General features: G+C 42.9%; 1 protein-coding gene across 1 annotated transcript; it reads left to right on the top strand.

Annotated features, from left to right (window-relative positions):
- Nucleotides 1–209: 209 nt before the first annotated feature.
- Nucleotides 210–7,189, top strand: LOC136555946 (transmembrane protease serine 11E-like). Its single transcript, XM_066548988.1, has 9 exons — nt 210–329; nt 1,551–1,666; nt 2,095–2,162; nt 2,615–2,778; nt 3,763–3,801; nt 4,877–5,057; nt 5,279–5,544; nt 6,419–6,561; nt 6,966–7,189. The coding sequence occupies exons 1-9, from the start codon at nt 218–220 to the stop codon at nt 7,125–7,127; spliced, it is 1,251 nt and encodes a 416-aa protein (XP_066405085.1). The 5' UTR covers nt 210–217; the 3' UTR covers nt 7,128–7,189.
- Nucleotides 7,190–9,891: the final 2,702 nt, after the last annotated feature.

Below are 9,891 nucleotides of genomic sequence, written 5' to 3'. Positions count from 1 at the left end.
TGACTGGACTAGGTCTGGAGCAACCGACTTTAATTGGGCTTAGTTTAAACAGTCAGACCCTCGGAGTCCAGAGGTCCTTCCCAACCTACCTCATTCTGTAGGGTTTTTCAGCTGAGCTAAGCTGTGCCAGATATGATTAGATTCTGGATGAACTATTGTCTTTGTACTGGAGTTGAATTTCTCCATATTGTTTTCTTCAATGCAGGCAGTGATCCAGATGGACAGAGCAGTAAGGCGCTTGGAGCCATGGAAGATCACAGTCATTGTTGTGTCAGTGATAGTAGCCTTAGCTCTCATCATTGGCTTGATTACATTTCTTTTGTGCCATGGTAAGTGCCCTGCTACTCTGTTGTGACAAGCTTTCAGGAATCTGTTGTGTTTCACTTGCTACTGTGGTCCTGCCTGATGATTTAGGCATGCAATTTTCCTCTGGTATAAAACTCACATGAGAACTTTCAAAATGCTATTTGAGAGCTAGATTGATCTGAAGACCTGTAAGAATACTTGAAATGTGCTTTACTTGAAGCAGGGATTTCAGTTTTAACCCTCCTTTTTCCACTGGTATCCAGTGTCTCCACTGACTGACCAAAGGATTAGAGTCTTTTGTATAAACCAGAGGTGTGTCTAGTACTCAGGCTATGCATAGTAAGCTAAATCTTTAATGGGGTTTTTGCAGAAACTCAACCCGGCCCCTTTAGCTGAGAATATTCCAGAAAGAGACAGGGCAGAGCTTTAGGCTTTTCAGACCTCAGAACTCAGTTCTGGTTGCCAAGAGCCCAGTTTCAGTAGGAGATCATAGAATCATTAAAATTGGAAAAGATCTTTAAGATCACCAAGTTCAACAATCTTGGCTTATGACTTGAAGACAATTAATTCCATTCCCAGTCGCTTGCCTCATGAATGAAGTTGAGTCATTCCATTCCCAGTCTCTGAGGTAGCAGTGTGAGATTTTTGAAATGCTTTTCTGCATTCCATGAATGGAATGAATCATGTGGCCATCTCAGCTCACCAAGAGCCAATGAGGCTGTGGCTTACACTAGGACACCAGAAGGAGCAGTGGCAGAGCTACAGCTCAGCTTTGCTTTTTGCCAGCTCTGTGTTGCAGGACCCCTCTCTGCCATACATTCAAGAGACAGATTTTTAAATTAACCCAACCACTGAACAGATGTATACAGCTCTGCCCCACATGCCTCTCAGAGGGGCAGGAACAGGACAGAGTGCAGCTGGGGAAGAGGGAATGTGACTGAGTCAGAAGAGCTCCTTTGTCTTGTGCTATGTTCACCTTAGGCCAACAAGAAGATGGACCCCAGGGCAATGTTGTAGTGGGTGTAATTTGGCGCTCCTTGGGATGGTCCTCAAAGAAGAAATGAGCCCCTAGATGGTCCATGGAGCAACAGGATGGTCCAGAACCCCCTTTTACCAAAGTGCTGCTAAAGCTGTAATTTCACAGTCCAGAAACCCTTGCTTGTGCCGTGTCCTGTGAGATATTGTGCATCTTTGAATTGTACTAAAGATGATCAGCTACCTTTCCTTCTTTTTCTCCACTGTAGATCAAGACAGATATTATAATGCATCTTTCCTAATCACCAATGTTGACTATAATCCTCAGTATGAAAGGCAAACTACAGAGGAGTTCAGGAACATCAGTGAACATATCGAAACCATGGTAAACTAAAAGCTTCTCTGCTTATACCTGACCTATGCTGAAGAGTTCTGCAAATGTGTAATTGAAAATAGAGTCAGAGGTGATCGTGCCTCATCCCTACATGGCTGGCCTTACCTTACACACCTTGCTGCTGTGGGTTAAAGATGCATAGCTGACTTTGCACATGCAGATGGTAAGCACAGGTGTCTGCTCCACAAGCCCTGTGGTGGAACTGGCAGGCACAGAGCAGAATGGATAGTGAAATCAGCCAACTCAGTGTTTATTTTGGATTTGCATTCCCTGATGGAAATTTAGTGGTAGCTTTGCTGTAGTGGTGGAGATCTGAAGGCATTTTCATGTGTTTCAGAGGCTCATGAGAAACACATGTTATCTTGTAAAAGCATGTACTCATTGCAGATGTATTTTAACCCACTCTTTTCTTTTAACAGATATCTCAAGTATTCAGGGGGTCCTTTCTAAGTAAAAGATACATCAGGTCCCACGTGGTCAGTCTAAGGTAAGTAATGTAAAGGCCAGGAATAAGCAGAGATGTGCTAAATAAATTTTCTTCCTACCTCTTGACCATATGGAGCATTCCTGGTTGCTTGGGTTACACTAGAAGGGTGACTTGTCTGGTTGTTGCTGTCCTCTAGTGTTCATAACACTGAGGACTCAGTTACCCTTAGAGGTCAGCAAGGAAGAGAAGCTTGGCTTTATACTTCTGCAGATTGAATACCCTTTCCCTAACTGTTCCCAGAAAATTCCCTCTGATCACTGTCATAGCAAGAAGCTTTTGCTCCCTGCTGACATGTCATCATTTTCCTTTACTTGAGCACAGACACACTATTTGTTCTGGACATCTGTGCAGACCAGACCTGTTCTCATATAAAGAAGGCAGGCAGTACAAAGCAGAACCAGGAGCATTAGTAGGCAAAGAGAACTACACCATTTGTTTTTGTTGGTTTGTAGCCCAGATCCTGTTGGAGTGCTTGCATCTGTTGTTCTGGTATTTAAATTTCCCTCTGCTGACAGTGAAGCAACGACCCGGGGTCAAGTCAACCGTGTGTTACTCAGAAGGCTGAAAGCAACCTCGACATTCCTGAATGTTGACCAGTCTACCATTAAACTCACAGGCAAGTGCCTTAGGTTTGTGTTTTCAGCTTGGAATTTCTTCCTCACATTTTGCTGTTCTCAGCGTAATGAATTTCACCTTAGTGTGCAAATATGGGCTATTCTGGTTTTCTTTTTTTGCCTTCTCAAAATTGTCTGTTAGGCTGACAGCATGGGAAGTTGGAAAACGGACCATGGAAAGAACTAAAACATATTGGTGCTGATTTATCAGTGTGAGCTCTTCTCCATGCATCAGAGACTTTCCCTGTGTGACCTGGTTGCGTTGAATGAGATAGTCCCCCTCAATTCATCAAAAAAGGTCCAACTTTGTGACCATGGGTTCACAAACACTTTAAGACATACAGTAAATTGAATAAGAACCTTTATAACCAGGCACTGAAATGCAGAGTCCTCAAGCTATTAAAATTGCAGGGCTGAGGTTGTTCCCTTCTCTATCCTCTGCCATTTCCTTTGTCATTTGACAGATTTCTGTAGCAAGTGTCTGTAACAAGATCCTGAGGATCAGTGGGCAGTAATCCTTTCCCATGAATCTGTTGTGGATTGCTGTCTGACTCTGATAAGAGGGGGTTTTTTGTAGGAAAGAAATTAGAAATGTTGCAGTTTACCTTCAGACAATCCCAGCACTGAGGACTTGTGAAGACTCATCTGACCACCTTGCCACACTAAACCTGAACAAAGGCCTGTAGGCATTTGCTGGTGGCTGTGCACATTGTACATGTAGATGTAACTTGGACCCACTTGCAGTCATCTGCTGCTTTTGTTAGCTCTGAGCTAAGGCTAAAGAAATGTGCATCCTGTGGCCTTTCTGTGAGAAACAGAGGCTTAACTAAATTTCTCCAACACAGCAAATTACTACTTCTTGTACTGTCACTCCAGGCAGCAATGCAAGCCATTTAATTTTTGTATCCTGGGTACAGGGAGGGAGGCTGGGCTGGATCACATAGCATATGAGATAAACTTACTGTGGTCTTTGCTTTTCATTCCAGAGTTGAACAAGGAAAAGGGAGATAACCTTTTAAACAACTGTAAGTACAAATACTTTATAGTAAAGGTCCAGAGACATAGTGCTGGAGGTTCTGTGCTTACAAAATCCTTATACTTTCATGATACAAGTTAAAAATAAAATTTGTTGCAGATATTAGAACAGTAGACAGTGCATGAGCCAGGGGAGACTTCAGCTCATTTCCTTGCAGTCTTGCTGGCTCTATACATTTGTAGAATCAAGCATTCTGGCTTGGTGGTGGGAAGCACTTGCTTTAATGTTGATTTTTGGAAGTAGGGGCATGTAGTGAGCTGCTGTTAGCAAGTTTGCAGAAGGACTACAGTTTTGCTGTGGGCCATGATTCTTGCTGGAATCCTTCAAAGAACTTTTTTTCCCTCCATCCCCCTCCTCCCTGAAGAAAGGTTTGGCAATAGATGTCTGTCAGATTTGACCTAAACTTTAAGGAAAGAGCAGAGGGTGGGAGAGGCAGAAGAGCTGTCCACGCTCAGAGCAAGGCAGTGGCATGGCCTTGGAGAGTGGTGAGTTCTCAGTCCTCCTGTTGTGCTTCCCCTTGAGGTGTTAGAGCTCCTCTGGAAATTGGGAGACAGCGTAAGTACCTCCCAGGGCTCTCCATCAGTCCACTGCATGCTCTTGAAGACTTTGCATGTTAGCTTTCCCTCTTCAAATTGCCTATGAGAATTAACTGGTTTGAATCTAACTTTTTTTCAGCTGGGTAATACCTGATTGTTGGCACAGTGGCTGTAAGTCAATTGTTGTGAAGAGGACACTATTTTTTTGTTGCTGCTGCCAAGGCTAATCTGTAGGTGACCTGAAAAACTCCCTTTTTTTCAGTGTCTCAGATACACAGCCTTCAGGTCCCATGGGAATTCATATGGGCTCGTGTGTCTGAAAACTGGCTTAATGAAAAAGTACTGACTCCTCTACCAAATGTCTTTGTTTACCCTGCATGTATCCTGAGACACTTGTGACCATGGCACTTGGCTTCCCTGCTTTAGGTGAAGGCTGTTTCTTGATGGAGATTCCTGCCCTGTTACACCTGTGCCTGCAGCCATGAGGGCCTTCAATCAGCTAAAGCAGAGCTGCCTTTTCTCTGACAGGCTGTGGATTACGAAGACAGGCATTCTCCTTCACAGGAGTGGAAAGAATAACTGGTGGGCAGCGTGCACGGGAGGGAGAATGGCCATGGCAGGCAAGCATTCAGCTCGATGGGACCCATCGCTGTGGGGCATCAATCATCAGTAACACCTGGCTGGTGACTGCTGCCCACTGCTTTAGAGGGTAAGTCATCAGCACCTCTCTGATCCTACAGGCCTTAGGACTATTGGGTGCTCTGACCTTTTGTGACCCTCTAATATCTGTATCTGCTGAAAGATAATGAAGTTTTACTCTTCCCCTTTGGCAAACCTGGTCACATTGCTTTTTGATGCTTAAATGGAGACCTAAGCTCCCTTAGGTATGTTGTTTTGTGTGGCTCTGGCATAACCTCAAACATCTCACAGAGTAAGAGATCCTCGGAGGTGGACTGCCAGCTTTGGAATTCTGCTGAGACCTCCAAAACAGAAAAAATTAGTCCGGAAAATTATTGTTCACGAGAGATACAGTGACGTTCTCTTTGATCATGAATATGACGTGGCTGTTGTGGAACTTGCCTCTCCTATTGAGTTCACAAGTGATGTGCACAGTGTCTGCCTTCCTGAAGCATCTCACGTTTTCCCAGACAACGCTTCCTGTTTTGTCACTGGCTGGGGAGCTTTGGAGAATGATGGTGAGTGTCTCTTGCCTCCCTGTGCCCTGTCACACATGTGTCTGAGAAGACTGATGTTAGTTTTATGGTTTTTTTTTTTTTTTATTTTGAGTTCCTTAGACTTGGTGTTTAATAGGTGCGTGTCCTAGTGAGATACCTTTGGACTTAGTTGACTGCTTTTTTTTCTGGCTTGGTCAGTGGATCAGAAATGGGGGGAAGATCTTGAAGGTTAGTCTTACAGGATTTAAGAGCAGCTTTTCTTAGTTACTGTACACACAGCACTGGTTGAATACATTTGGTTCTCCAGCCCCTCTGGGTTTAGCTCTGACACGGTTCTTTTGCTATTCAGATTTTTTGCAGATGCACCATGACAATTTTCATCAGTTTTTCTCTCTTTGGTCATAAGTGAGGCCTCATCCAGTGATTTGAGTAAGCTTCTTTCAAATTAGTCTGTGTTGTTGAGGTTAGAGAGGATGGGACTATAAATCTGCTTGTGAGAGTCACTGACTTATATAGGTTGTGTTTCATGGGAGACCCTTGGGATGTGTAGAGATTGCCCAAAGCTATACTGCAGTTAACCAAATGGGTCTTTTCAATGATAGCAAGGACATGCCATGTAGCCTACAGCTGAATGCAGCACTGAAATATGTACAAAATTCCATTTGTCCATTTTGCTAAAGAGCATCTGGTGATGATTAAAGATGGATAGGAGTTATGTTTGGGAACAAGCAAAGGACTTTGGCAGTGGAAGGTATTAACTTTCTTAATCCTGAGACATTTTCTGGGTAGCTCCCTTAATTGCCTGTGATGGCAGGAAAAATTGGCTACTCCTAATCATTGAGTTTTTTATTTTGCTTACCTTGTCTGCAAATTGTAATGCCACTTCTCCTTCTAGGCTACAGTGTTAATCAGCTTCGACAAGCAGAAGTGAGAATTATAAGTACTGCAGTTTGTAATAGGAGACAAGTGTACGGCGGAGCGATAACAGCTGGAATGTTGTGTGCTGGATACTTGGATGGGCAGGTGGATGCTTGCCAGGTAAGTCTCTTTATTGGTATTAGTAAAAAGGAAATAGGTGGGGTGGAAGGTGATGTTTTCTAGAAATAAAATGTACTTTGGGCAATCTTAAGTTTATGAGTTTCAATATCTTGATAGATAAAAATTAAGAGCTTCAAGGGTCATGCACTTCAGTTTGCATGAGTTTTTTGGAGTCTGCACTTCAGTTTGCATGAAGTTTATATACAATGCACAAGTGAGAGAATGCAGATATGAGGGTGTGAATGAGACATAGGCTGTGAGCCTCTGTCTTGTCAGTAAACTGTGTGAAACTTGAATTATAGCTGAGGTCTACAGAAAAATACCTGCCAATTGTAACAGAAGAATTTGAGAATTTGAGTTCATGGCTGTTTACTTTTTTCTGTCTGTTGACATTTTCTCCTTAGGGTGACTCTGGTGGGCCACTGGTGCATGTGAATTCCAGAGGAATCTGGTATCTTGTGGGAATAGTGAGCTGGGGAGATGAATGTGGCAAGCCAAATAAACCAGGAGTATACACACGAGTGACTTACTATCGAAACTGGATCCACTCCAAAACGGGCATCTGAAACCTGGAGCAGGTTACGTTCTGTGGGCTGTGTACAGCTATTCCTCTGACACATCCTGCTCTGTGGTCACCCTCTAAGCAGCTGCTGGCTTAGCTTGTGGTCGTGTATAAAGTACCTGTATGCTTGGAGCAGTCTGGGACTTGAAATTGATTTGGCCTACAGCCAGACAGGAATGGACTTGATCCATGTGACATTTGTTTGTTCAGGAAGTAGTCTGTCAGAGGGACAACTATCTTCATCTGTATGCAATATATTGACCCTTTTTTCTACATGGCCACGTGTCTTGGCCCCAGCTTTTATACCCAAGCAAAGTGTTTGAGCCAAACAATCATCTACCAGCATCCAAGACAAGCTATAACTGAAACCTGGCCCATCCATTTGCTGTGTGCTCACAAGGTCCTATCTATCCATAGAAAAGCTACAATCCAGGTCCTGACTCCAAGGCTGCTGTACTTCTGAATTCTTGAGCTTTCTCCTGCATCATTCCAGGAACTGAAATATAATGAAGAAAGGAAGATGGCTTAGAGAAGTCCTGGTTCATAATATCACACTGGACTGTTAATTAAGTGAATAGAGAACTTTTCCTTGCCTGAGAAAGAAATCAGTGGAAAACACCAGCTTGTGTCCACCTTCTTTGAACAAGTGAACGTATGCCTGTTCATAGTTTCATATCAACAGCCTCTGCCACAGCATTTGCCAGGGGAGTGATTGCTGGACTTAAGACCAAAAACCACCTTATGTTCATACCAGTTTGTTGTCGTAGCACGATATTTGGCTGAATTAATTTCCAGTTTTATCTTTCCAGACTGTATTTTTCTGAATAAAAGTCCTTTGCCTTTGCCATCCATCATCAGGATGGATGATTGAAACTATCTTAGCATGACCTTCGTCAAAAAAACTTCTCAAACTTCTTATTCTTGTGAATGCTGTTCTCAAGTCTTTATAGTTTTATATGTGCATTTTTAGCTATATCCTATTAAAAAAAAAAGCTTTTGCATTACAATGGAAATATCCCTGTCCTTCAGAGCAGGACAGAACCTCTGATAGACCCAGAAATCTTATGTACAGAGCTCTCTCTTCTCACAGGAAGTAAGAATTGCCTGTGTTGCATTGCCAGACTGTAGCTGACTCATTTGATCTCAGCCATGCAAACCTCATATTCTCTCTGGCTTCATGTTTTTAGGTGCCCATGTTTCTGTCAGCCTGGGCAGAAACATATCTACCTTCTGTCAGGTAGATATCCAATGCTTCCTACAACCCAGCAGCCAAACACACCTATTCTTGGTGGGGATGCTCTCCTTGGTGTGTCTGCAAGCTTTTCAACTTCATGTGGATCCTGATCTTAACAACAGCAAGTGCTATGGACTTAATTGCTGGATAATGAGCCACTGAACTGCTCTTTTCTCCCTCTGTGGTCAGAAGGGAAAGGACTTGGGAGAGGAGATACTGGCCACACTGCCAAAATTCAGAGCTGGTCCAGCATGCCAAGCAAGCAAGAACCTTCTGCCAGGCTAGAAAAGGCAAACAGCAGGCTTTCAGTATGCTCTTAGTTAGAAGGGCCAGGGAAAACAGGCCCTCAGTGGTTATAGTCTTGGGATCAGAGAGGGAAAACAGGCCCTCAGTGGTTATAGTCTTGGGATCAGAGTGTCATTCAAGTTGAGCACAGTCAGCTGGTAAAGTCAATGGCAGCTCAGGGATCCCCTCTGGAGTGTGCAGCTTGCTGCCAGTGCTGCCCAAATAGAGCAGTGATCCCTCCAGAGCAGTGATAACAGAAGTATTTTGATTACATGTCCTGTGATCTGTTTGTCAATCCAGAGAACAGTTTTTCTAGAGCCTCATTGGAGGTACTGGAATAGTTGGAAGCCCACAGAAGGTCTGCAGCTGTTGTGTGTTCTATGCTTGTGTATACCTGGCACTTGATTTTTTTTTTCCCTCCAGGAACTTTTCTTGTGGAATGTTGTGAGCTTTAGAAACAAACTTGATCGTTTAATTTCTGCATAGGGAATAAACACAGTCAGACTGGTTCCATAGGTCTGAGCCCAACAAATTTCATTTCAGCCCTTCAGCTGAACTCATCTTTGACATATATTGCTTGTTAGAGGAAGCTTAAAACTGATATATGACAAATATAGATTAAGTTTTTTTCTTGGTTGTAGCACTTGTCTTGCCAGAATGGTGAATGAAATTTTATACTTGTCTTCATAAATATCATTACAAAATACTGTGGATTTTCAGTTTTCAAACCACTTTAGGCTTGGGTTTTCAAAGGACATAATGGTTTTTCCATCTGCTGGATTTCATTGTAACTTGCACACTTCACATTTTTAGGATTGCAAATACCAACTTTCTCACTGATTCCCCAAAATAGATAAGTAGATGTCCAAAAAAATTCATTTTGCATCTGTGAACTTTCCAGTTTGCTTCTTTTGGGTACTATATCAGAAAGCCTTAAGCATTTAGCTCAGTCTCAAAGGCTGGAGTAAATCTCATTCTCCAAAGTGGTGCAAATAAAACTTAAACACTCAACTTGTCATTTGCTTAAGGAACTGCCATTTTTGAAGGTCTATTTGTAGAGATACAGTACCTAATCTCCCTTATTGCTGAGTGCCAGCATAGTGCAGCCAGGAGGAGTGGGGATGAAGAGAATCTGGCATCTATTGGTGTATGTTTTGGAAGCTTTTATTTTGGACTACCTTGTGGAGATTCTCCTCATAGCATCTGGAAACTTCGGTTCCAGTTTCTTCTGGAAGCAATGTAGTTCCCA

Source organism: Molothrus aeneus, chromosome 4, assembly GCF_037042795.1.
Source record: "Molothrus aeneus isolate 106 chromosome 4, BPBGC_Maene_1.0, whole genome shotgun sequence".
NCBI classification, from domain to species: domain Eukaryota; kingdom Metazoa; phylum Chordata; class Aves; order Passeriformes; family Icteridae; genus Molothrus; species Molothrus aeneus.
The sequence above is the reverse complement of the archived record's forward strand: the minus strand, read 5'-3'. Positions and strand labels throughout refer to the sequence as shown.

Excerpts from the sequence above, each read along its gene's own strand:
- LOC136555946 (XM_066548988.1), top strand. The coding sequence starts at position 218 with ATGGACAGAGCAGTAAGGCGCTTGGAGCCATGGAAGATCACAGTCATT. Across the intron at positions 330-1,550 it reads TACATTTCTTTTGTGCCATG|ATCAAGACAGATATTATAAT; the intron begins GTAAGTGCCCTG and ends TCTCCACTGTAG. Across the intron at positions 2,163-2,614 it reads TCCCACGTGGTCAGTCTAAG|CCCAGATCCTGTTGGAGTGC; the intron begins GTAAGTAATGTA and ends GTTGGTTTGTAG.